General features: G+C 45.3%; 1 protein-coding gene across 1 annotated transcript in view; it reads right to left on the reverse strand.

The window, feature by feature from the left end:
* The window catches only part of LOC129700580 (alpha-1-antiproteinase-like), a 60654-nt gene that overhangs the window by 7817 nt on the left and 24911 nt on the right, over positions 1-27926 (reverse strand). The window contains exons 4-6 of the mRNA XM_055641198.1: positions 23252-23406; positions 6012-6643; positions 1219-1489 (exon numbers count right to left, since the gene is read on the reverse strand). Of these exons, the coding sequence (XP_055497173.1) occupies positions 1219-1489; positions 6012-6643; positions 23252-23406 (1058 nt within the window). The remainder of the gene's footprint in view (positions 1-1218; positions 1490-6011; positions 6644-23251; positions 23407-27926) is intronic.

The raw sequence follows: 27926 nt of genomic DNA on the forward strand, positions 1-27926 counted from the left end.
TTTTTCCATGCATCTGCTGCCCTTGGCTGATGTGGCCAAGTAGTCGAGAACAAGCCTTAGCGGGCAGCCGCTGTGCACAATTCAAACAGGAAGCAATACACTTTGACAGGTTCCTGATCACGGACGTCAAGGGTTACGGGGAAAAGGCAGGAGAATGGAGTTGAGAGGGAATCGTAGATCAGCCATGATTGAATGGCAGAGTAGACTTAATAATAATAATAATAATAATAATAATAATAATAATAATAATAATAATAATAATATATATTATTGTCATTGCACATCAATGCAACGAGATTTAGTTTGCAGCTTCCAACCGATGAAAAAGAAAAGTTAAATAAATAAATAAGCTGTGTGTCGTGACCATCCGAGGGAGACAGTCCAGGGGGATGGGGGGGCACTCAGCAGGGCCGGTTCAGAGCCGCTATAGCTCTGGGAATGAAGCTGTTTCTGAGTCTGGAGGTTCGGGCGTAGAAGGCCTTGTAACGTCTGCCGGAGGGAAGTAGTTTGAACAGTCCGTTACAGGGGTGTGATGAGTCTTTATGGATGCTGACGGCCTTCCTGAGGCACCGTGTGTAGTAGATGCCCTCCAAGGCTGGTAGCTGTGTCCCAATAATCCTCTGCGCTCTGTGGACGACGCGCTGAAGAGCTCTCCTCTCCGCCTCCGTGCAACTGAGATACCACACAGAGATGCCATACGTTAATATGCTCTCTGTGGTGCAGCGGTAGAAGGTTGTCAGCAGCTGTTGGGGCAGACCAATCTTTTTTAATGTCCTCAGGAAGAACAGTCGTTGCTGTGCCTTCTTGACCAGCGCAGCGGTGTTGGTGGACCATGTGAGGTCCTCAGAAATGTGAGTGCCCAGAAACTTAAAGCTGGACACTCTCTCTGGGGATGATCGTATTGAATGCAGAGCTATAGTCAACGAAGAGCATCCTGACGTACGTGCCCTGTCTGTCCAGGTGAGTCAGGACTTGACGGGCCAAATGACCGAATTCTGCTCTTGGAACATGAACTTGAAGGTACACTAGAAAAGATGAGTGGAAATGTAACCTGGTAGATGAACTACTTGGTAGCACAGAATCATTGCAGTCCATAGAAGGTTACAAGAGTGGGATTGTTAATGTTACTTTCTCCTCTCCTTTGAGCTGAAATGATCACCCTACATTTCAACAGCTAGAAAATAATAATCACATAGGATTTCATTTCATTGAACTTACCTCCAGTGCAATCGATATAACAGGGGCAGAAAATTGTTGATAGTCATTTTTTCTCCCAACTCTGTTAATTTCCCAGGGTCTGGTAGAATCAGCACCAGGGAAGTATTTTCTTGATATGGAACTTTAATTACATTACTAGATAAAAAATCAGCATAAATGCTCTCAAACATTCCCATCCTCCTCATCATTTGAACTTTCACCGTTGTTCCGTCACCTGCATGAAAATCATCTTCATAAGTCTGGCTGGGGTCAAAAGGCTTCAACCAGTTGCCTGTAGACATTAAAGACATAATTACATTCAGCAATGATCTTATGTTTTCAATCAATTTGCATGACCGTGCAACATATGTGGCAAAAAAATAGATTACACGTGTCTTTGATGCACTATTTCTGGCCATTAGAAACTGGAAATCACCACAAGAAAAGTTACAAAATTGGGACAACTCTCATTTAAGAAAGCATTTTCATTATTTATGCACATTAAAATACGTTGAACTTAACTCGTGCCCGTCACGCTATTTGCTATCTTCCTGTGGAAAAAAATACCAATGAAGCAACCTTTCAATAAACATATTTATAACAATTCAAAAGGAAGCCATTCAGTCCATCGGATCCTTGCATGATCGCAACAGAGCAATCTCATCAGCTCCATTTTCCCCTATGCATTTCCCCGTAGTTCTGTACCTTAACCTCGCACGTACATCCATTAATTACCTTTATATTCTTTTTGACACTTGGCACGGAAGTGTAAAGTATACTTTTCAACAGCTATTTAACTTACCAGCATGCCATTGGGATCTGGGAAGAAACCAGAATACTTGGTGGAAGTCAAGTGTTCCACAAAGTTATGGGGCTACAAAGCCACTAGAGATGAGATGAAATGGAGGGAGGGTGGAAAGGGTGGAACCAAGAAAAGCAGGACATGGGAGGAGGGAATATCTTGCGAAAATGAATCAGCGGGACAGGCAGCATCTCTGGATAGAAGGAAGGGGTGATGCTTCGGGTCAAGGTCCTCCTTCAGACAGTCAGGGGAGAGGGAGACACGGAGATAAGGACGTGTAAGGTGTGAAAACGAGACATAAAACGAGATGGGGCTCAAGGAAAATGTAGAATTGATCATTGATGGCGAGGAGAAGGCGACAACAAAGCAGAGATTACATTTAATCAGGGAGACGGTCATACTGGTCGGAGAATGAGGAAAGGGGAAGGGTGGAGAGAGAGGGAAAGCAAGGGGAACTTGAAGTTAGAGAAGTCAATGTTCATCCCGCTGGGGTGTAAGCTGCTCAGGCGAATATGAGGTGCTGTTTCCCCAATTAGCGCTGGGCTTCAGTCTGACAGTGGAGGAGGCCCAGGACAGAAAGGTCTGTATGGGAATGGGAGGGGGATCTACCAACAGGAGATCAGGTAGGCTTAGGCGAACTGAGCGGAGGTGCTCAGCGAGACAATCGCTGAGTCTGCGCTTGGTCTCATCGATATGTTGGAGTCAGGGCCGGATTTAGATGAAGAGAGGTCCTAGGCTGTTCCACTTGTGAGGTCCCTCCCAATTCCCCACCCCCACGACTAGAGGAAGATGGCCACCAGATTGACACCGATTTGCAGCCGAGCGTGGCCAAAGAGAGAAGGGGCTGGAAAGCTGCGCTATTTATTTATTTATTTATTTATTTATTGCCAGTGCTAGTGTCGAGTTATCGACTTAAAACACTATTATTCTGAAATGGAGGGCAAGGAAAATGACTGAAGGGTTGTTTAGAGACTACAGTGTGTTGTGACAGCATATGTAAGAAAGGCCTATGACAGCGTCAAAAATATTATACACCTTGCAGGGCTCTCACTTAACTTTTTTCCCTCTGTTGTCAGCCGGGCAACCTTGGCAGCTTTTTAAGTTGCCAAATGACAGTTTAGGTGGTCGTTTAAGACGGCTTGCATGACACGTGCGATAATGTGCTCGGACGAAGTGCGTAGTTACCAGTCGGAATTATGCTCAATGAAGCATTCACATATTATTTCTGCTTCAAATAAAGTCACAAACTAAACATATTCACCAATCAAGACATGATATATACCACAATGACATGCAGCAAAATTATAATACAGTATCTCAACTCTTTTTACACGTTGCAATGAATGCAATTTCTATTATTTCTTTCCACTTCCAAACAAAAATGTGGTTGGATTATTCAGCGTATGATCAACCTCGGTGAGACCAAGCGCAAGCTTGGCGATCGCTTCGCACAACACCTCCACTCAGTTCACAATAACCAACCTGATCTCCCTGTGGCTCAACACTTCAACTCCCCCTCCCATTCCAAATCCGACCTTTCTGTCCTGGGCCACCTCCATGGCCACAACGTCATCCATCTATGAGTCTGATCATATGTCTTCTTCCAAAGAAACTATCAGCTGAATGAATGAAAACCAAAAAGAAAGATACAAGCAGGAGCAGTAGAAAACCGTTTGATGGCAGAAAAATGAGTGGCTGAAGTTAAAAGAAGGAAAAGCTAATATCAGGAGCGTATTTTTAAGGCAGTAAATAGATTCTTGATTAGTATGGGTGTTAGGGGTTATGGGGAGAAAGCATGAGAATGGGGTTGATAGATATGGGGTCAGATATCTATCTGATATCTAAGATTCTGTAGAATGGGGTAAGATAGATTAGTCATGATTGAATAGTAAAGTATACTCGATGGGCCGAATGGCCTAATTCTGTTCTTATCACATGAAGTGGTGTGAGTGTGTGAGTGTGAGTGTGTGTGTGTGTGTGTGTGAGTGTGTGTGTGTGAGTGTGAGTGTGAGTGTGTGTGTGTGTGTGTGAGTGTGTGAGTGTGAGTGTGTGTGTGTGTGAGTGTGTGTGTGAGTGTGTGTGTGTGTGTGTGTGTGTGTGTGTGTGTGTGTGTGAGTGTGTGTGTGTGTGTGTGTGTGGGAGTGTGTGTGTGTGTGTGTGTGTGTGTGTGTGTGTGTGTGTGTGTGTGTGTGTGTGTGTGTGTGTGAGTGTGTGTGAGTGTGTGTGTGTGTGTGTGTGTGTGTGTGTGTGTGTGTGTGTGTGAGTGTGTGAGTGTGAGTGTGTGTGTGTGTGTGAGTGTGTGTGTGTGTGTGAGTGTGAGTGTGTGTGTGTGTGTGAGTGTGTGTGTGTGTGTGTGTGTGTGAGTGTGTGTGTGTGAGTGCGGGTGCGTGAGTGTATGTGTGTGTGTGTGTGTGTGTGTGTGTGCGTGTGTGTGGGTGGGTGTGTGTGAGTGTGTGTGTGGGTGGGTGGGGGTGTGGGTGTGTGAGGGTGGGTGTGTGTGTGTGTGTGTGAGGTGTGTGTGTGTGTGTGTGTGTGTGTGTGTGTGAGTGTGTGTGAGTGTGTGTGTGAGTGTGTGTGATTCTCAACTCCCCTTTTCTCTCTTTCAGTCAATCCCACATCGATTCAGACTCAGATGAGTTTCTTATCAGATGCACAAGGGAACAATGAAATTCTTTGTTTAGCTATTGGTGTAATTGAGATTTCCTAACACGGAGCTAGTCTTTCAACTTGGAACAGCTAAATTAAATACAGGATAGAGATTTGACAAAAAAAAATCAAATGTTTGCTTTCGATCAATCCCTCGAATAGCTAAAATTAAATATGGTAATTGTCTAGAAAAAACATTTCTCACTTTCCTGAATATTAACATTCTCAAATCATTGCATTCCGATACCAAAACTATCCTCCAAGAAATACCGAGTCATTTAGAAACTGCCCAACTCGAAATACAGAAGTATTTCGTACTTTTGTAACAAAGTCCTTAAATTATTTGTGAAACAGACTAGCCTGAGGAGAACTCGTCTGGTCAGGCAGCATCTATGGAGGAAAATAGACCCTTAATGTATCTATTGCTCATTATGTTAACCTCTGCCTTCGAGGGCTTTAATGATTTTCTAATGGTAACCGTTAGCCTCTAATTATTTCATCTAAATCTGCATGACTAAAAACCTTGTACACCTTTATCTAATCTCTCTCAAGTGTCTAACGCCATTTAACCTAAGAGCTGATTTTTTTTCCCCCACTGGAAACATCGTAGTACAACTTCTCAATTTCGTCCCACAGATTCTGCCTGACCAACTGAATTCTCCAGCAAGCTCTTTTCATCAATATTCCAGCATCTGCAGTCTCTTGCATATCTTGAGTTTCTTAAGATCATAAGATCATAAAATCATGTGATAGCTGCAGTATTAGGCCATTTGGCCCATCAAGTCTACTCCATCATTCAATCAAGGCCGATCAATCTATCCCTTCTAACTCCATTCTCCTGCCTTCTCCCCATAACCTCTGACAAACGTACTAATCAGGAATCTATCTATGTTTAAGAAGGAACTGCAGATGCTGGAGAATCGAAGGTTACACAAAAAAGCTGGAGAAACTCAGCGGGTGCAGCAGCATCTATGGAGCGAAGGAAATAGGCAACGTTTCGGGCCGATACCCTTCTTCAGACGGGAATGAGACGGTATGAACAGTCTGAAGAAGGGTTTCGGCCCGAAACGTTGCCTATTTCCTTCGCTCCATAGATGCTGCTGCACCCGCTGAGTTTCTCCAGCTTTTTTGTGTAACCAAGAATCTATCTATCTCTGCCTTAAAGATGTCCACTGACTTGGCCTCCACAGCCTTCTGTGGCAAATAATTCCACAGATTCACCTCCCCTCTGGCTAAAGAAATTCCCCCCAACTTCTTCTTAAAATAATGCCCTTTCATTCTGAGGCTGTGACCTCCAGTCCTAATGGAAGCAGCTTCTCCACATCCATTAAATGATGTGTCTTTAACATTAAAAAGGTTCACTTACCTTTGAACAAGACATAGTTGAGAAGCAGCATCACTGTGTCTCTAGGAAGGGACTCTTTAACAAATTCTGGAATTTTGCCACTTGTTTTATTTTTCACATAGGTGTTAATCTGTTCCTTTGCATTCTGTGGTTCTCGGAAATTAATATTCAATGTATCTGCATTATAAAATTGCTTGCTTTCTTGAAGGAACATTCTTTTCACATTTAGACCCTGCTGAATATGCAGGGAGTTCCCCATTTTTAGTGTACTATTTCCACTGGTTAGATCTTCCAGAAGATATTGGAACAACTCCCTGACTGCTGACTCTCCGTTCCTTTCCATCTTGCTGTACCCAAGGACCTGCATAAACTCAGTTAGAGTGTTCTGCCTGGCACCCAAAGCCAACATGCTTAGGGCAGCAGCGATGCTTAGAGGAGAGAAGAAAATATTCTTGGTCGCTGTTCCCGGTTGATTGGCAATCTGTCTGAAGAGCTTCATTGCAAAATTTACATTTGCATCTGCAGATTTCATCATGGCCAAATGCGTATTTGGATCACGTACGTTGGATGATGAAGATTCCCCAGTGACTAATCCACTGTAGGGCACAGTGACCAACAGCAGAACAAAAGCAATCAGCTTCTCCATTTTGAACCTGCAAGGTAAAACAAAACAAACTTGCAATGTATTGTTTGAGATTATTTTTAAATTCTGACCAACCTTCATTTTAGATTCTCTCCAAAGCCCAATGATGAAACCTTCTTACAATCACAAACTTGCTAAGTTCTGAAGAGGATCGGATGTTGTTCCTTAGGTCTTAAAACAAATTGATTTACATATACTAAGCATTTCATATTAAGAGTCTGCTCAGAATTTCAGGGTCCTACCTAAAATGAAGAAACCTGCTCGCATATGGCAACCCAACTAGATCAAACTCGGGCTCTCCAATGGCAATTTATACTGTAGCAGTTGCCACATGAGTTACACATTAATCAGTAGCTTGACCTTTGGTTCATCAGCTATCTTTGTTTAAACAATATACCTGAGCTGCAAATACCTCCCTGTGTCCAGGCAAATATCCCTGGAAGGATCTTGTAACATCAGCTTCAGGTATTGCATTTTGCATGAAGAAAAACAGTCATGTTGATGTCAAATAAATTGTAAATCATAAAATTCCGGATACCATTCAAGTTTTATTGTCGATTTGCACGGTTCATTGTGGGTATTCATTTGTAGACTAAAAGGTGTGGATACACAATTCAGTTTGTTAGTGAATCTGAAGACTTATAACCGCTTTCTATTCTAGATGCACCACATCTACCAAGGTTGAGAAGTATATTTACTTACAAAATTCTTAAGGGGTTGGACAGGCTAGATGCAGGAAGATTGTTCCCGATGTTGGGGAAGTCCAGGACAGGGGTCACAGCTTAAGGATAAGGGGGAAATCCTTTAAAACCGAGATGAGGAGAACTTTTTTCACACAGACAGTGGTGAATCTTTGGAACTCTCTGCCACAGAGGGTAGTTGAGGCCAGTTCATTGGCTATATTTAAGAGGGAGTTAGATGTGGCCCTTGTGGCTAAGGGGATCAGGGGGTATGGAGAGAAGGCAGGTACGGGATACTGAGTTGGATGATCAGCCATGATCATATTGAATGGCGGTGCAGGCTCGAAGGGCCGAATGGCCTACTCCTGCACCTAATTTCTATGTTTCTATGTTTCTATATTGAACATAGACACAACATACTGGAGTAACTCAGCGAGTCAGGCAGCATCTCTGGAGAAAAAGAATAGGTGACATTTTGGGTCGAGACCCTTCTTGAGATGTATATCTATACATATTAAAAAGTCTCATGCCAATGTCTGCTTAAAAGTGGATAATTGTTCTTAGATAGTACATGGGTTCACTATCAGATGTACAATTCAAGAATGATTACAGTGCAGAAGGATCGCATTATGGCCCATAAAGTACATGAAGGTTCGTTGTAGAGTGGTCCACTCCCATTTGTACACGGTGCGGCTAACTATTTTCTCTACAACGTAAACCTTCAATTGCCCCTTGAAAACCAAGCAATCTCCCCCCTCCCCTTAAAGGCAATGAATTACAGATTATAAGCACAAACTGCCTAAAAATGTTTTTCCTTACCCCTTGCTGTATCTTTTGCTCATTGTGTTAATCTGTGTCACATAGAAATTTAGAAATTAGGTGCAGGAGTAGGCCATTCGGCCCTTCGAGCCTGTCACCTGGTCCTTTAACCATTTTCTAATAGTAGCAGTTAGTCCCTAGTGACCTGTGTCGCTACATATCTTGCACATCTTCATCAAATCTCTCTCAAGCTTCTAACCCCATCTAATCTGAGAGGAAAAAAGTATTTTCTCCAGAACCACTCCAGTACATCTTCTCTGTATCCTGTTCACATTCTAACTGCAGCACAGGGATGGTTTCAGTGATTGTGATGTGACTAGTGTTTACCAGGAGTCCAATCTTTGCTTTTATACTCAATGTCTCTATGAAGACCAGGAGCCTGTAAGCTTAATGGACCACACTCTCAGCACATCTCTCCCTGTCTTTTCTTCTGAAGGACTTGAAGATAGCTTTATAGCTTTTCACTCTACCTTGGTACACGTGACAATAAACTAAACTGTTCAAGAAGGAACTGCAGATGCTGGAAGATCGAAGGTACACAAAATTGCTGCAGAAACTCAGCGGGTGCAGCAGCATCTATAGAGCAAAGGAAATAGGCAACGTTTCGGGCCGAAACCCTTCTTCAGACTGATGGGGGGTGGGGGGGAGAAGGAAGGAAAAAGGGAGGAGGAGGAGCCCGAGGGCGGGGGGGATGGGAGGAGACAGCTCGAGGGTTAAGGAAGGGGGAGGAGACAGCAAGGGCTAGCAAAATTGGGAGAATTCAACGTTAATGCCATCAGGATGCAGACTGCCCAGGCGGAATAAACTAAACTGAACTGAAATGTTAGAAGACTGGAAGTCAATGGAATGAATTTGAAGGCCATATACTAGTACTGTTGTGAAGTTCATTTACTGCCGATGATCATGGTTGCATTTCTTGGCACATGTGACGCAACTACTAGACCTTCTGTGCCACTTAGCATGAACCTATTTCAATCCTGAACTCAGGTACAGTCTGCGTGGAAGGACCACGTGGATTTTTTCTAACTGCTCAAGTTTCTTCCCACATCCCAAAATTGCCCATGTTGATCGGTTCTTTGGCCTTTGTAAATCGCCCCGAGTGTCTGGTTGAGTGGTAGAATCTTGGTGCAGGGAGAGATGATGATGAGAATGTGAGGGAGAATATACGGGTTAAGAGAATTTGGTTTAGTTTAGTTGTTTAGGTCAGAGATACAATGCAGAAACAGGCCCTCCGGCCACTGACTCCACACCGACCGACAATCACTGCACATTAACACTATCCTACACACACTAGGGACAATTTGCACTTATACCAGGCCAATTAACCTACAAACCTGTGCGTCTTTGGAGTGTGGGAGGAAACCGAAGATCTCGGATAAAACCCACATGGTCACGGGGAGAACGTACACACTCCGTACAGACAGCATCTATAATCGGGATCAAACCCGGGTCTCTGGCACTGCAATCGCTGTAAGGCAACGACTCTACTGCTGAGCCACCGTGCCGCTCTTAGAGGAATAATGTAACAATGGGTGTGTGATGGTTGTCTTGGATCTGGTGGGATATAGTGTCTCTTTACAACCCTATGGCCATAAGGCAAGAGGTAAAAGGCTGGATACAACACAGAAACATAGGAACATATAAAATAGGTGCAGGAGTAGAGGCCATTCGGCCCTTCGAGCCTGCACCGCCATTCAATATGATCATGGCTGATCATCCAACTCAGTATCCCGTTCCTGCCTTCTCTCCATACCCCCTGATCCCTTTAGCCACAAGGGCCACATCTAACTCACTCTTAAATATAGCCAATGAACTGGCCTCAACTACCCTCTGCGGCAGAGAGTTCCAGAGATTCACCACTCTCTGTGTGAAAAAGGTTTTCCTCATCTCGGTCCTAAAAGATTTCCCCTTTATCCTTAAACTGTGACCCCTTGTCCTGGACCCCTTGGACAGATTCAACATGGAAATGTCCCATCAAGATAGATCATGGTCAGGTAACGGAAATAACTAAAACAAAAGGGCTTTATTCTTTGGAGCGCAGATTAGACAGACATGGAAAAGCTTTTCCCCTGAGAGTAGGGAAGATTAGGGGACTGACAATTAAGGGACTGAAGTTTAGGGGTAACATGAGGGGGAACTTCTTTACTCAGAGAGTGGTAGCTGTGTGGAATGAGCTTCCAGTGAATGTGGTGGAGGCAGGTTCGTTTTTATCATTTAAAAATAAATTGGATAGTTATATGGATGGGAAGGGAATGGAGGGTTATGGTCTGAGCGCAGGTATATGGGACTAGGGGAGATTATGTGTTCGGCACGGACTAGAAGGGTCGAGATGGCCTGTTTCCGTGCTGTAATTGGGTTATATGGTTAAAAGCAGAAAATGCAGGAAACTCTGCAGGTCAGGTGGCAGCTCCTGATTACCAACATCTTTAATTTGTTGATTTGCAAATCAAAGTAAAATGACATTGTCACACTGGCCTTTCTATTCAATGGACATAATTGCAAGGAGTTAGAAGTCAAGCAGTGTTATTTGGCCAACATGAGAGTGTTATGTTGTGATCCACAGGTGCACTGATAAATAGAGGCATCTTGGGGTGCAATTCCATAGCTCCCTGAAAGTGGCAACACAAGCAGACAGGGTGGTATAGAAGGCACCCTTGCCTTCATCGGTCAGTACACTAAGTATAGAAGTTGCTAAACACAAAATGCTGGAGTAACTCAGAGGGCCAAGCAGCATCTCTGGATAGAAAGAATGGCTCCCATTCAGTTTGTCCAGCTGAATTCCTCCAGCATTTTGTGTCTATATTTGATATAAACCAGCATCTGCAATTACTTCCGACACATAAACGTATAGCCACTGCATAAAACTCTGTTGAGGCCACAGTTGCAGTATTAGGTACTGTTTTGGTCACCATATTAGAGGAAACATATTGAGATTGTGAAAATGGCACAGAAGAGATTTACCAGGATGTTGCATGTTGATGGAAACTATTAGTAACAAGGAGAGGTTGGAAAAACTTTAAATTGTTTTCTCAGCTGTGTTTGTGAGGGAGGGGTTGTCCTGATAGAAGTATATAACATTCTTAGTGTAGATGGAGTTTTTTTATCCATAGGGTGGAAATGTCAAAGACTAGAAGGCACAGATTTACAGTGAGAGGAGGAAAATGTGTAGGAGATTTGTGAGGCAAGTGTCTTTTTTACACACACACACACACACAGAGGTAGGTGCTTGGAACACACTGGCAGGGTGGTGATAGAAATGTAACAGGCAGGAGCTGGAGGGATATAGACCATGTGCAGGTAGATGGGATTAGTTCAGGGCATCAAGTTCAGCAGAGACTTGGCGTGTTGAAGAATCTGTTCAAGGACAAGACGCACCCTGGCCACTTTACTCTTCTCCCCTCTCACATCAGGCAAGAGGCATAGTTGTATGAAGTCGCACACCTCCAGGTTCAGGGACAGTTTTTTCACAGTTGTGATCAGACAACTGAACCATCCGATCAACGACAGCCCAGTCCATCACGCAAACCAGTCTCCACGCCCCACTCCGTCAACTCCCTGTACACTTTATACTGCCTCAGGAAAGCTGCTGACATAATCAATCATTGCTCACCCTCCAGTCATTCCCTCCTCTCCTATCTCTTGTTAGGCAGCAGATACAAAAGATAGAAAGCATTTGCCACCAGTTTCAAGAACAGCCTTTTCCCCACTGTAATTAGAAACTTGAACAGTCCCCGAATAAATGAAGGTTTATTCCTGATCTACCAACCTACATTATGGTGGCACTTGCACTTTAATTAAACATTTTCACTTTGTTTGTCACTGCACTACACTATCTGTTGTATTCATGCATGGTATGATTGGCCTGGATAGCACACAGGTTTTTCCACCGTATCTCAGTACACATGACAATAATAAACCAAAACCAGGAGAACAGGCATAATCATATTGATTAACAGAATGGGAAATAACTGCAGATGCTGGTAAAATCAAAATGCTGGAGAGACTCAGCGGGTGAGGCAGCGTCTATAGAGAGAAGGAATTGGCGACGTTTCGGGTCGAGACTCTTTCCCTTGATGCTGCCTCACCCTCTGGGAAATAACTGCGTCCTGTTCTTATGCTTCAAAATCAGATGCAGACCACTAACACATGGTTGAGAATTGCAAAGTGAAGGAACGAGAAGAAAAGACAAGGTTGGCAAAATAAATATACTTGCAATTATTTGAAATACCCAGTCACAGGAATCTAAAGAAACAAAAATCTAATTTGTAATCATTAAGTTGCCCTGACAGAGAGAACCACTGAAGCAGTTTACATCTTACCTTGCTGTTAAATCACCGTTGGACATGAAATGAACATGGACTTACCCTGTGGCAAGTCTAGTTTCTAAAGTCTGAAAGTACCTGAAGAGTATTAATTCAGTGATAGGACTAGTAACCATTGATTTTAGTTTAGTTTAGAGATCTAGCGTGGAAACAGGCCCTTTGGCCAGCCGAGCCGTGCCAACCAATGTTCACCCATACACTAGTTCAATGCTACACACTAGGGACAATTAACTTACAAACCCACAGGTCTTTGGAATGTGGAAGGAGACCCAGATGAAACCCAAGCGGTCACATGGAGAACATGCAAACTCCATACAGACAGCACCCATAGTCAGAATCATACCTGGGTCTCTGGCGCTGTAAGGCAGCAACTCTACCGCTGTACCACCCCCCAGAGACTTTTTGTATCCCACACTGGCAGCCTGGTTATTTAAAGTTAGACTGTTAAATTACAGCTGGTCTCAGTAATTGAATTGTTGTTAAAGCACCTCCATTCACTGATGAGCTTCAGGGAAGTGAATCTGCCGTTCTTACCCGATGGGAGTACAGGTGCACAGATGGGACTGACTCTCAATTGCCTCCTCAGAAGGAATTAGTGAGGGACAAAAAATGCTGGCATCGCCACCAACAACCATACTCTGTGAAGGAATATATTAGTAGGAAGGAACTGCAGATGCTGGTTTAAACCGAAGATAGACGCAAAAAGCTGGAGTAACTCAGCGGGACAGGCAGCATCTCTGGAGAGAAGGAATGGATGACGTTTCGGGTCGAGACCCTTCTTCAGACGCCTCGACCCAAAACGTCACACAGTGCTTCTCCACAGAGGCGCTGCCTGTCCCGCTGAGTTACTCCAGTTTTTTGTGCCGAACACATATTCTCCCCTAGTCCCATATACCTGCGCTCAGACCATAACCCTCCATTCCCTTCCCGTCCATATAACTATCCAATTTATTTTTAAATGATAAAAACGAACCTGCCTCCACCACCTTCACTGGAAGCTCATTCCACACAGCTACCACTCTCTGAGTAAAGAAGTTCCCCCTCATGTTACCCCTAAATTTCAGTCCCTTCATTCTCAAGTCATGTCCCCTTGTTTGAATCTTCCCTACTCTCAGTGGGAAAAGCTTTTCCAAGTCAACTCTGTCTATCCCTCTCATCATTTTAAAAACCTCTATCAAGTCCCCCCTTAACCATCTGCGCTCCAAAGAATAAAGCCCTAACTTGTTCAACCTTTCTCTGTAACTTAGTTGCTGAAACCCAGGCAACATTCTAGTAAATCTCCTCTGTACTCTCTCTATTTTGTTGACATTCTTCCTATAATTAGGCGACCAAAATTGTACACCATACTCCAGAATTGGCCTCACCAATGCCTTGTACAATTTTAACATTACATCCCAACTTCTATACTCAATGCTCTGATTTATAAAGACCAGCACACCAAAAGCTTTCTTTACCACCCTATCTACATGAGATTCCACTTTCAGGGAACTGTGCACAGTTATTCCCAGATCCCTCTGTTCACCTACATTCTTCAATTCCCTACCATTTACCATGTACTTCCTATTTTGATTTGTCCTTGCATAACAAATAATAGTTTTTTGAAGAAACATCAGCAGAATTTTCAAGTTGACAGAGAATTGACTGCAGTTCCACAAACACTGCCTGAAAATAATATCTCTTCATATAATTCTAGTCGGACCCTTCCATATCAATTTCCTTTCAGTCTTTCACATTACTACAGAAGTCCTGGCAGCAGTGTCATAGTCAAGTCGAGACAAAGAACTGCAGATGCTGCTTTATACCAAATATAGGCACAAGGTGTTGGAGTAATTCAGCAGGTCAGGCAACACTCCAGCACTTTGTGTCGATGCTGCCTGACCTGCTGAGTTACTCCAACCATTTGTGTCTATCAATGTCATTCAATGAGTAACACAGCATTTAACTTCCTCGATTAACAGCTTGATTATTTTTGCAATTTCCTTCATGCAATAACAAAAATCACAGAAACAGAATGAAATAATCCACTTTTCAAAAGTGACACCTCGGAGTTTAGAGTTTAGTACCTGTCAGATCTCGACACAAAGGTTTCCTGTCCCACACTGTAGTGCACAAGTCGCTGATAAATAGCTCAGTAGGTTGACTATGAAGTACAAATTAGACCAATGGGATGAGTTTAGAAAGAATGTTCCCTTTCTCTTTGGCTCTAACTGCACACTCTGCATTTTTTTACTTAAAAAAAAATGTTTGGCTCAACGCCCTCCAGTTATTGATACATTTGTCATAGCCTTAGAATTATATTGCACGGAAACAGGCCCTTGTATTGTATTGTTGTATTGTATTCAAATGTATTGTCATTGTCTCAATTTGAGACAACGAAATGAATTTCCCTTACAGGCAGTATCATAAAAATTTTTTTTTTTAAATAATTTAAAAAAAAAGAAAAAAAATGTAAAAAATAAATAATAAATAATAATAAAACATATTAAAAATAAAATTGAAATTGAATTAAAAAAATTCCGCCCAACCCGTCGCTGCCCATCAAGGTCAATAGTCAATAGTCTTTCTTTGTCACATAAACAACTGCACAGTGAAATTATTTTTGCATATATTACACATGTGGGCGCTGCCATTATTGGTGCCATTTTGCAAAGTCCAAACTCCGGTTGACCTGTACGCTCATTTTACTGGAGCAGTTCCCGTGAGCCGATGTCCCTCTCCTCTCCTCGTCCGGCCTTCGTTGCGACACAGGGTGACCTCCTGCATCCTAACTGAAGTCGCAGAGGCATTGCCCTCTCCACCCTCCTACTGGTCCTTGCTCCTCATGCCAGCTCTCTCCAGCTCCCTCCTCCCGGTTACACTGTCCAATGAGCCTTCGGGCAAGATCCCACCAACCGCATGCATGTCAGGCAAGGTCCCACTGACCTGGAGCCTTCGGATGGACGAGCGTTCGGGAAAGTTCCTGGTCCCGCCAGAGAGTCGGGCCTGCATGCTGGGAGTGTCCCGGCCTCCTGCTGCCCTCTGGAACTAATCATCACTCTACTTTTAGTGATCTGTTTGATCCATAGATAGGCAATAATAATGAGGACCTCCGTTTAAGCCAACGCAAGGCTCTGTGGGAGAGGACCACAGTCTAGGTTTCATCCGCTGCTAGACATTGTGGGGTGTGCTGGACACACCCCTCAAACAAGGGAAGGGATATCACCCCAGGGGGTCACATGAGGGGCAAGGGTGCCGGGTATAATGATATTTCTGGGAACACTACGAAACAACACTAATTAATGTTAAATGGGAGACCACCATCGACTCCACAGTCAAAAAGGCCCAACAGAGGATGTACTTCCTGCGGCAGCTGAGAAAACTCAATCTGCCACAGGCAATGATGGTCCAATTCTACACGGCCATCGTAGAGCCTGTCCTCACCTTCTCCATCATGGTCTGGTTTGGCTCAGCTAGCCAACAGGAAGGTGCGGGGCCGAGCGGTACAGGTGCTTCAGACGGCAGTATGGGGCCTCCCCCTTCCTCCCTCCTCTGGTCTCGGCGTGCGGGAGGGTTTGTTTTGAAAGCGGTTATCGCCGTTGGCGGAGTGGTTAACAGCGGCCGCTATCAGGGCGGGTGGGGTGCGGGAGGAGGTGGAGCCGTTGCTGCTGCTGCAGTACGGGGCCCTTCATTCGCTCCGACCCTCCGTCACCCCGCACCTAGTATCTTTGCCCCGTACTACAGCTGTTGCCGCCGCCGAAACGAAACGTCGCGTTCCTTTTCTTCAGAGATGCTGCCTAACCCGCAGTTACTCCAGTGTTTGTGTCTATTTCCGGTATAAACCAGTATCTGCAGTGCCAAGCCGGGCAAAATGACTGGGCATTTAGGTTGTCCGGCGGCACTTTGGGTGGCCATTGGCACCCGGGCAACCACTAATTTCGAGCCCTGTATTGGATCTTTGGTCAGGATTACTTGAAGTTAGAGAAATCATTCAAATATGCAGTAAGTGGGAATAACTAGAAAAAAGTAATTGTTCGCTATAAGGGATCTGAAAGGTTTAGTTTAGTTGAGAGATACAGCGTGGACTCAGGCCCTTTGACCCACCACATCCATGCTGACCAGTGATTACCTGTGCACTAGTTCCATCTTACCCAATTGCTACAATTTAGAGACGCCAAAGTAACCTGCCTACAATCCAGCATGTCTTTGGAATGTGTGGAGAAGCCCCTGCAGTCAGAGGGAGAATGTGGAAACTCCGTACCTGAGGCAGCCCTAGCAGTCAGGATCAAACACTGGGTCACACATGCTGTAAGGCAACGATTCTACCAATGTGTTCAAGAAGGAACTGCAGATGCTGGAAGATTAAAGGTACACAAAATTGCTGGAGAAACTCAGCGGGTGCAGCAGCATCTATGGAGTGAAGGAAATAGGCGACGTTTCAGGCCGAAACCCTTCTTCAGACTCTACCACTGTGCCTCTATGATGCCCTGTGGTCTTTGATGTGGCCTTTGGATTGCTGATCCAATATAAAACATTTTAGTTAAAATGTGAAAATTCAGCAGCTTTCTCAGTTTCTGTGCTGGATGTTTTCAGTATACAATGCTTATTCAGGGAAATTACTGCAGGTAAAGACATATTACTGAAACATTCACTTAGTTAACGCAAAATAAAACTAACAACTTTCAGGGAAGCAGTGGATCGGACAGCATCCGTGGATGTTGAGATGGTCCGTTGACATGTTGGGTCGAGACCCTTCATCTGGACTGATAAAGTAGAGGGATGATAGTTGTATAAAGAGGTGAGGGGGAGGGGTGAGGTGGGGGGGGGGGGGGGGGGGGGGGGGGGGGGGGGGGGGGCGTATGCAAGAACTGAGATCCAGGCAAAGAGGGGTTGAACAAAAGATAAAGTCAGGTGGGGAAGGGAAGGGTGGAGATCGTGACAGGTGATACTCACTATACTCAATACTTATGACTGCACAGCCGGACATAGTGTGAACTCCATCATCAAGTTCACCGATGACACCACTGTTGTGAGATGAATCACAGATGGTGATGAGTCAGAGTATAGAATGCCGAAATCGATCGACTGACCAAATGGTGCCAGCACAACAACCTGGCTCTCAACAACAGCAAAAACCAGGGAACTGATTGTGGACTTTGGAAGGGTTAGGATAGGGACCCACAATCCCGTTCATATCAACGGGATGATGGTGGAAAGGGTCAAGAGCTTCAAATTCCTGGGCGTGCATATTTCCGAAGATCTTTCCTGGTCCCAGCACACTGATGCAATTATAAAGAAATACAGTGCGGAAACTGGCCCTTCGGCCCACCGAGTCCCCGACGACCAGTGATCCCTGCACATTAATACTATCCTATACACACTAGGGGCAATTTACATTTATACTAAGCCAATTAACCTACAAAGCTGTAGGTACACAATAATGCTGGATAAACTCAGCGGGTGCAGCAGCATCTGTGGAGCAAAGGAAATAGGCGACGTTTTGGGCCGAAACCCTTCTTCAGACCAACAAAGCTGTACATCTCTGGAGTGTGGGAGGAAACCGAAGATCTCAGAGAAAACCCACACGGGTCACGGGGAGAAAGTACAAACTCCTTACAGACGGTATCCGTCGTCAGGTTCGAACCCGGGTCCCTGGCGCTGTAAGGCAGCGACTCGATCACTGCGCCATGTGCTAAATCTCCTAAAACTACCTGATACACCCTGATACAATTCCATGGTATAGATTCTATTCTATAGAAATTGGTAAGAGTTATTTGAGAAAAGTTTAAAACAATAATGGCAACACAAAGCTGTACTGTGACTTAATCAAACAAGTCTACATGGCTGAATTTTTCTGTTGAGTCAGAAAATAGTTAATAACTTATCACTATGAAGCTATTTAACCTTGAGATAACTGTGAGATTAAATTGATGTCTCCTTTGTTTCAGTTCTAAATTCTGACCATAGTAACAGTGTCTTTTGCTGCTTGGACAAGGGCAATGCTGGTTAAAAACAGCCATAGCCGGAAAGGGAGAAATACTTTGATTTATTTAGCATCTTGCAGGATTTCAAAACTATTGTAATGTAAAAAGCACATCCAATATATGTTCAGCAAGCCCAACAAAATGTATTGTGATAAAGACCATTTAATTGGTGTTGGTAATAATAAAGAAGGAATAAATACTAACTAAGGCACGGAAGAATGTATAAAACACCTGCATTGGTGGCAGCAAGGTTTTGAAACTGGTTGTGGAGAAGGTGGAGAGAAGAAGCAAACAATTATTCCTCGAATGGAGAGAAATATTCAGTAGCATCCCCAATAATGCCCTATGGGCCACTGAGTCCACACTGACCAGCGATCACCCCGTACACTAACACTATCCATATAACCATATAACCATATAACCATATAACAATTACAGCACGGAAACAGGACATCTCGGCCCTACAAGTCCGTGCCGAACAACTTTTTTTCCCCTTAGTCCCACCTGCCTGCACTCATACCATAACCCTCCATTCCCTTCTCATCCATATGCCTATCCAATTTATTTTTAAATGATACCAACGAACCTGCCTCCACCACTTCCACTGGAAGCTCATTCCACACCGCTACCATTCTCTGAGTAAAGAAGTTCCCCCTCATGTTACCCCTGTCCCTTAATTCTGAAGTAATGTCCTCTTGTTTGAATCTTCCCTATTCTCAAAGGGAAAAACTTGTCCACATCAACTCTGTCTATCCCTCTCATCATTTTAAAGACCTCTATCAAGTCCCCCCTTAACCTTCTGCGCTCCAGAGAATAAAGACCTAACTTATTCAACCTATCTCTGTAACTTAGTTTTTGAAACCCAGGCAACATTCTAGTAAATCTCCTCTGTACTCTCTCTATTCCATGGAAATCCATATCTGCCACATCTCTCTCTTCCATCATCCCTGACTCTCAGTCTGATGAAGAGTCTCGACCCGAGATATCACCCATTCCTTCTATCCAGAGATGCTGCCTGTCCCACTGAGTGACTTCACCAGGAGTTTTACTTTACCAAAGGGAAATGAGATGTGGAAGATCTGAATACCCTCTCATATCTCTTAGTTCCCTCTCCCTTGACTCTCAGTCTGAAGAAGGGTCTCAACCCGAAATGGCACCCATTCCGTCTATGAGAAGATAATACCTGTCCCGCTGAGTTACTCCTGCATTTTATATCTACCTTTGGTGTAAACCAGCATCTACAGTTCCTTCCTACACATTTAGGCCTGTTGTCTCTGTAATGTAGCAAAGAGGTCTGGTCTGGTCCAATTGTCCATGGTAGTCCCTGTCAATTAATTTGAATAAGACCCCCTGATGAGCCAGACCAAGCTTGGCCTATAACATCTTGGATAGATACAAAATGCTGGATCAGGCAGCATGTCTGGAGAAAAATATGTGATGTTTCAGGTTGAGACCCTTCTTCAGACTGCCTGATCCTCATATGCCTCATATGCTAGGATGGGATATTACTAGCCAAGTGTGCATTTCCTCTCAAATAGCTGCGGATAGCTGGTGATGAGAGAATTGGAGGGGAAAAGATTGGTCATAGTAGCACATGGTCCATTTGGGACCAAGCTCTTGGGATGGTTTGCTGGAATAATTTGTCCCCAGAAATCAGCTAAATCCAAATCCAGGCACATTGAGACTTGAGCACATGGGGCCATGAACCTAATTTATCCGACACCAAACCACTTTACAAACATAGAAAATAGGAGCAGGAGTAGGCCATTCAGCCCTTCGAGCCAACACCGCCATTCAATATGATCATGACTGAACTCAGTACTCCATTCCCGTTCCCCTGATCCGCTGGGTTACTCCAGCTTTTTGTGTCTACCAACATGGAAGGATGTTGCCTTGTTGGAATTCAGAATTACCTCTTTACTCTCTTGGGAGATGCATAAAATGTGACGGGTATTAGGAATCATTAGGGATGATGCGGGAATAGCCAGGAGTTATGGGGTAGCATTCCTGAATACAAAGGACAACTTGCCTTCAAACGATTTCAGAAGTGAGTAGGAAGGAACTGCAGATGCCGGTTTACACCGAAGATAGACACTAAATGCTGGAATGACTCAGCGGGACCGGCAGCATCTCTGGATAGAAGGAATAGGTGACATTTCGGGTCGAGATCCTTCTTCAGCCTCGACCTGAAACATCACCCATTTCTTCTATCCAGAGATGCTGCCGGTCCCACTGAGTTTGCCAGCACTTTGTGCCAATTTCAGAAGTAGCCCCTCCCTACAAGCAGTAATCAGTTTTGAAAGGGCAGCAAAGGTATAAATATCAACATTTGTGAAGAAGGAAGGCTACTGGATGAAGTGGGAGGCCACTTTGATGATACAGGTTGGAAACTGACACGACCATCAAACGGCTTTTGAATGTATGGAACCAAACAGACAAGTAACGGAGGATGTAACAGAATGGGTCAGGTCTGGGGAACGTGGATGGGTGACATTTAGGACTGGGCCCCATGTTTCTACTGTTTATACATACAGCAGAGCTCTGTTAATTGGCTTCCATCAAATCAGGTATCAGAGATTTTCGGCTAAATAAATTATTTTGTGACATTAAAACTGTATCGTGGGCATATTATGGGCTGGTTCCACGAGCAGGCGACCTGCATGCGGCAAGCGCGACCGAACCGGAAGCGGGGGCCACGCGGAGGTCGAGTGAGTGACGTGGGAGGTTCGCGCGAAGTCCGCGGGAAATTCGCGCATGATGTACTGGCGACGAGACGCTGCGCACGCCCGTCGAGACAGAGCATACGGCGTCGAGGCGGTTGCGGGCCGGCAGGCCGTTGCCGCGCGGAATTTTGAACACGGTCAGTTTTCCGGAGCCCCGCGCGATGTTGGGACCAGCTCCGCACAACTCCATACGGCTCCGGTGATCGAAGTAGCGCCATGTTAGGTCGCGCTTGCCGCATGGAGTCGCATGCTCGTGGGACAGGCCCTTTAGTTCTCTCAATCAATATTTGAGTTGTTATTTTTATCCAGAGAGCCATTCCACGTGAAAGATGGCTGGTACGCAAAAATGCTGGAGAAACTCAGCGGGTGCAGCAGCATCTATGGAGCGAAGGAAATAGGCGACGTTTCGGGCCGAAACCCTTCTTCAGACTGAAAGACGGCTGTTTGCCTGTCTAGATTCCCAACTAAGGTATCTCTATGTCACCTATTCCTTTTCGCCAGAGATTCTGCCTGACCCGCTGAATTATTCCATCATTTTGTGCCAATCTTCAGTATATTTAACCAGCATCCGCAGTTCCTTCCTACACAAAGGTATTTGAATATTCCGAGCGGCTCCTGCTGATCATAATATTCTCCCATTGTGAATGGGTAAATCTATGGAATCATTGTCAACACTCAAAATATTGAATTAAACTATGCCATTTAATTTAATTTATTTAATTTAAATTACATTTAATCACCTGCAATTATCTTTGCGCTCAAAGAGTACAAAACACAATGTACTCTGAGTTCAGAGATTCTCCGGGAGATTCTACTGACAGAGTCTCCAAGGCATCTCTCCCTGTGTGTCTGCCCGATATACTGATGTAGATAGATGCAAAAAGCTGGAGTACCCAGCGGGTCAGAAAGCAGCTCTGGAGAAAAAAAGAATAGGTGGCATTTCGGGTCGAGTCCCTTCTTCGGACTGCTGTGTTAACTTTGTTTAAATGGAAGATAGACACAAAAAGCTGGAGTAACTCAGCGGGTCAGACAGCATCTTTGGAGTCATCTCTAGGGTCGAGGCCCTTCTTCTGACTCAAGGCAACAGCCTTGTTAGAATTCATAATTACCTTTTTCTGATGCTTCGAACTCAACGAGAAAATGAACGTTATCAACAAAATAATCAGAGACGACACATTCATCGTTTGTGTTCATTATCGACTTTAATGTAAATTACTTAAACCACTTTATACTGAGTTGAAAACAAACGGCTGGACAAACTCAACTGGTTAAGCAGCATCAGTGGTGGGAGGGAAGGGTTCAGGTTCAGAAGCTGCATCTGGACCGAGGGGGGAGAGGGAAGATGGCCACGAGGAGCCGCGATACAGCAGCTAATATGCCATCGGTGGAAAGGGGAGAGGTGAAGGGTGATGAGCTGATGGAGCCAGCCAGAGGCAGGTGGGGTGATAGGTGGAAACAGCTGAGGAAAGCTAAGATAGAGAGAGCCAGGTGGATGTAGGGAAGGGAGAAGATGGAGACAACACCTAGAGGATTACAATGTCTGTTTCATGTTAAAGCAAGTGGCTAATAGTGAAGAGTGGTAGATTCGGTTAATCTCAGAGCTTTTTTAAACATTAGCAGAAATAATATAATTGTTTATAATTTACAGATACAGTAAACCCACGCAACAACAGACCACGGGGGGAGGGAAGGAGGGTGTTGGTTATTGCCCTGTAACTGAGAGAGGGGGGCAGAGAATTTTAACTCAAGGCCGGGAGAGATGAAACGCGGCATTGGTGAAGGGGGGGTTTAAACAAACGGGCATACATAGGCTGGGGAGCCGCAGGGCCCCCGACTCCACACGTGGGGCGCTAGGGACCGACCCGGTACTAACGCATTCCCGCTGCTCGCTCTCTCCACTCCCGTGACTGGATGGGCGCCACGTGGGGCCAGCTCATTGTGTAAGTGGCGGATGTGGGCGGACTGCGCAATGGAAGCCACGGCCCGCCCGCTACAACAGAAATCTGTTATACGGAGGTCCGTTATTGCGAGGGTTTACTGAATTGCAATTTTGGCGGAGGATACACCGAGTCTGCTTGTATTAAACAGTGGGGTTTATCACCCTTCCTGCAAACAGGACGCTCTTAGTGTTGTGGTCAGCAATTAATAGTAAGAAGGGCCGGTCAAACTTAAACTGTGGAGCCCTTGACATTGGCATTAAAACACCAGTTGTAACTGCTGCAGCATCTGTTCCTTTCTCATCAATGTCCAGCACTGCCTCGTGCACCATCTACATGAACAGAGAGAGCAACAAATATGATTAACAGAAGTAACATACCTTTTAACTGGTGAACAGGTTTATTAGTGCGAGTGTTTCTAACCCAGTTATATCCAAATTCAAAAAAGCAAAGAGGAAATACTGGAGTAACTAACAAAAGGCTGGAAGAACTCAGCTGGTCAGTCAGCATCTATAAGGGGGCAGAGGTGTAGTCGATGTTTTGGGTTCAAACTGCATGCTGGAAATGCTCAGCAGGTCAGGGAGCATCCCCAGTACCCAGTCAGTCATCTCCCATAGAGTCTGGCCACAATGTTTGCATGGCCAACAATGGATTACTGAAACAGACACTATTCTGAGATCCATTGTGACAAGAATTGATAAGGAGCAAATGAGACAACTCAAGACTGTTCTCAAAGCCTCCTGGGGAAAACAAAGTGGACCATTTCCCCCATGTCCTGCTGTATGAAGGTACAAAATATAGAAGGAGCATTTGGGGTGGCCCAAGAAAGCTTGAGATCCAGTGGAAACAGATACAAGCATCGTGCAAGGAGCAGAAGACGTGCAACACCTCCAAAACTTCTGATCTATCATTCCCATCAAGCACCTCCTTCCCTGATTCACACAAAGAGTGGTGGGTGTGTGGAACAAGCTGCCAGAGGAGGTAGTTGAGGCAGAGACTATCCCAACATTTAAGAAGCAGTTAGACAGATACACAGTTAGGAGGTACACAAAATTGCTGGAGAAACTCAGCGGGTGCAGCAGCATCTATGGAGCATCTATGGAGCACCCGCTGAGTTTCTCCAGCAATTTTGTGTACCTTTGATTTTCCAGCATCTGCAGTTCCTTCTTGAACAGATACACAGTTAGGACAGGTTTGGAGGGATATGGACCAAATGCTGGCAGGTGGGACTAGTGTAGCTGGGAGATGTTGGCCGGTGTGGGCAAGTTGGGCTGAAGGGCTTGTTTGCACATGTATCACTCTATGATGATTATATCTGTTATTACTACATTGGCCTCATCAGCCTCTTGAGAACCCATGGATATGCTCCTTACAAGTGCCCCTTGCACATGTATAATCTTTCCACAGTAACAGAAAAACTTTTCACTGCAACTTGGTGCAGGTGACAATAAACTAAACTAAACTACAGGAGGCGGTGCATTTCTTCTGCTCCTTGTACTGGGCTTTTATTTCCTGACATAGATCCCATAGATAGACACAACAAGCTGGAGTAACCCAGCGGGTCAGGCAGCATCTATGGAGAAAAAGAATAGGTGATATTTCGGGTCACGACCCATGATTTTTAAATCCTTCCAACACATAGTTCCCATAGAATTGGACGGCCCTGAAGAAGAAGTAAATGAAAGGGGCTGTCCCACTGCGGCGATCTAATCTGCGAGTTTAGAAGAGTTTGCCCTTGACTCAAATTCGCAGCATGGTCGACACGAGGTCCTAGGAGGTCCTATGAGGTTGTGGTATTATGCAATAATAGAGTAAGGCTGAGCAGAGGGGCACTAGGACCCTGCCAGAAGCCAGGCTCCAGTGACCGGTTATGTCTGGAACTCAGGGTGTCGGCAGTTGGAGAGAGAGGCCTGGGCTTACACGAGGCTGTTGCAGTTGCTGTTGTTATTGTACAGATTAAAGGTATACTCTGTTTACGTCGTGGTACGAGCCTTATTACAAGCATAACTCGACATGGTGTCAGAAGTGGGATACTTGTAAGCAAGAAAATAATTAAAGAAGAAGAGGACGGTGTATCGTTTTGGCGGGAAATAGGAGACGAGCTGGCAGATATGGCGCAACCCACACCAACTGCTACGTTCACAATACAACCTCCAGAGCCATTCGATTTTACCAAGCCTCAAGAATGGGAGCGTTGGATCAGGAGATTCGACCGCTTCAGGCTTGCAAGCAATTTAAACGCGACGTCGGCAGAAAACCAGGTGAACACGCTAGTGTATTGCATGGGCGATGAAGCAGAAGATGTGCTAAAGGGGCTAACGCTAACTGCAGATGAGAGGAGGGTGTACACGGATGTCAAGGCAGGCTTTGATGCATTTTTTGTGCCTAAAAAGAATGTAATCTATGAAAGAGCCAAGTTCAATCAGCGTGTGCAACTGCCAGGAGAAACGGTGGATTCCTTCATCACTGCTCTATACGGATTAGCCGAACACTGCAACTATGGACAGTTACAGAACGAGCTGATCCGCGACAGGTTAGTGGTTGGGCTGAGAAACGTCTCATTGTCCGAAAAGCTACAGCTAGACAGAGACCTAACCCTTGAAACTGCTATAACAAAGACAAGGCAGTCTGAAGAAGTTAGACGACAGCGGTCTGACTTAAGAGGAGAAAATAGCGGTGCTAGCAAGTGCTCAAATGTTGATGCTGTGCATGCTAAAAGCTACAGAAAACCCAAATTTCCCTCAAAGCCTCAGCCACAAGCACAAACACCAGGCAAAAATAAATTTAATACACAGCCACAGCCAGGTTCAAAGGCCTGCTATAGATGTGGAAAAATGCCCTCGCATGGAAAATTGGAATGCCCTGCTAAAGATGCTGTGTGTCACAACTGTGGCAAAAAGGGACATTATGGCAAAGTGTGCAGAAACAGTGCAAAATCTCTCAATGCTGTCACTACAGAGGAAGAAGAGAGCTTTTTCCTGGGATCCGTGGATGCTGGAAAAGACCCATGGACGGTGCAGCTACAAGTGAGACAACAAAAAGTGTGCTTTAAAATAGATACTGGTGCTGATGTGACCGCCATGCCAGCGGAGGTGTACCATGACATTACAGGGGGGCATGATGTGAAGTGCCTGGCAGTGTCGACACGCCCATTGTTTGGGCCAGGGGGCAAGGCACTCTCTGTCCTGGGCGTAGCCAGAGAAACACTGCGCAGAGGCAACAAGACAGCCATAGAGGACATTTATGTAGTAAAAGACCTCCACACTGCACTGTTGGGAAGACCTGCCATAGAAAGGCTTCAGCTTGTGTGCAGGGTTGACGACATCACCCTGGAATCAGAGGACACCAACATCTATGTAGACTCTGTCATCAGCAACATTCCTGGCAGTGGAGATTATCTGAGCAGCCTACGTGAGCACCTGCAGGCAGACAGCACATGCTCTGCACTGATGGAGTACTGCACAGACGGCTGGCCCGACAAAAGCCAACTGCAGGGAGTGCTGAGACATTACTGGGCTGATAGAGCAGTGCTGACTGTGCACGATGGGCTGCTGCTGCGGGGCACGAGGCTCGTCATCCCATCAGCCTTACAAGGTGATGTGTTGCAGAGACTACACGAAGGACACCTGGGGGTGACAAAGTGCAGGGGCCGGGCCAAACAGACGGTATGGTGGCCAGGACTCAGCAGCCAGCTGAATGACATGGTGCTGAAATGTAGAACCTGCATCCAAGAGCGAAGGAACGTCAAAGAGCCGCTGATGCCAACGGAGATGCCAGACAGGCCTTGGCAAACCTTGGGAGCTGACCTATTCACGCTGAAAAACAAGACTTATCTGCTAGTCGTAGATTATTTCTCAAGATATGTGGAAGTTGCGCTACTATCACCCACAAGGTCCACAGATGTGGTGGTGCACCTGAAATCCATATTTGCTCGTCATGGAATTTGTGAATTTCTTAAAAGTGACAATGGGCCCCAGTTCTCAGGTAGCCACTTTAAATCCTTTGCAGCAGAGTATGGCTTTATGCACATCACGAGCAGCCCCAGGTTTCCTCAGAGCAATGGGGAGGCGGAACGCGCTGTACAAACCGTGAAAAACTTGCTAACAAAGGCGTCAGACCCATATCTTGCATTGCTGGCCTACAGAGCAACCCCTCTACGGAACGGCTATAGCCCAGCCGAGCTGTGGATGGGGCGCCGCCTACGCACTACAGTTCCTGCCCTTCCAACCCTGCTGAATCCAGTTTTGCCTGACTACAACGCGCTGGGGGCCAAAGAAAGGGAGAAGAGGTGGAACGACGCAAGATCCTTTGACAAGAGGCACGGAGCGAGAACTCTGGAGCCACTAATACCTGGGGAGGATGTGTGGATCACCGATGCACGAGTCCAGGGCAAAGTGCTATCTACACACAATGCACCTCGCTCTTATATCGTCCAGGTGCCTCAGGGCACACTGAGGAGGAACCGGCAGCACTTGGTGCCGCTGCAGACCAACAGTGAGGTAGTCGACGCTGATGAGCCACCGGTGGGAGAAGAGCCAGCTCCACCAGAGCCAGCTCCACCAGACCCAGCTCCACCAGTGACAGCATCACCCAGCGGAGAGGGCCCCACCACAGAGACTGTGCGGACTAGGTGTGGGAGAGAGGTTAGAAAGCCGCAGAGACTTGATTTGTGATTTATTGATCTGTTTTCTACAATAAAGAAAAAGAGAGAGTGAAATGTGATGTGAAAATGTTCTGTAAACCTGTTACATTTACCTGAAACCTGAAAGAATAGTTCACAGTATGGTAACGTGTAAGTTATTTTATTTCTATTTTGCATGCTTAGATCAGGGACAGGTCTTCCAGCAAAAGG

This window comes from Leucoraja erinacea, chromosome 9 (genome assembly GCF_028641065.1).
Source record: "Leucoraja erinacea ecotype New England chromosome 9, Leri_hhj_1, whole genome shotgun sequence".
NCBI lineage: Eukaryota > Metazoa > Chordata > Chondrichthyes > Rajiformes > Rajidae > Leucoraja > Leucoraja erinaceus.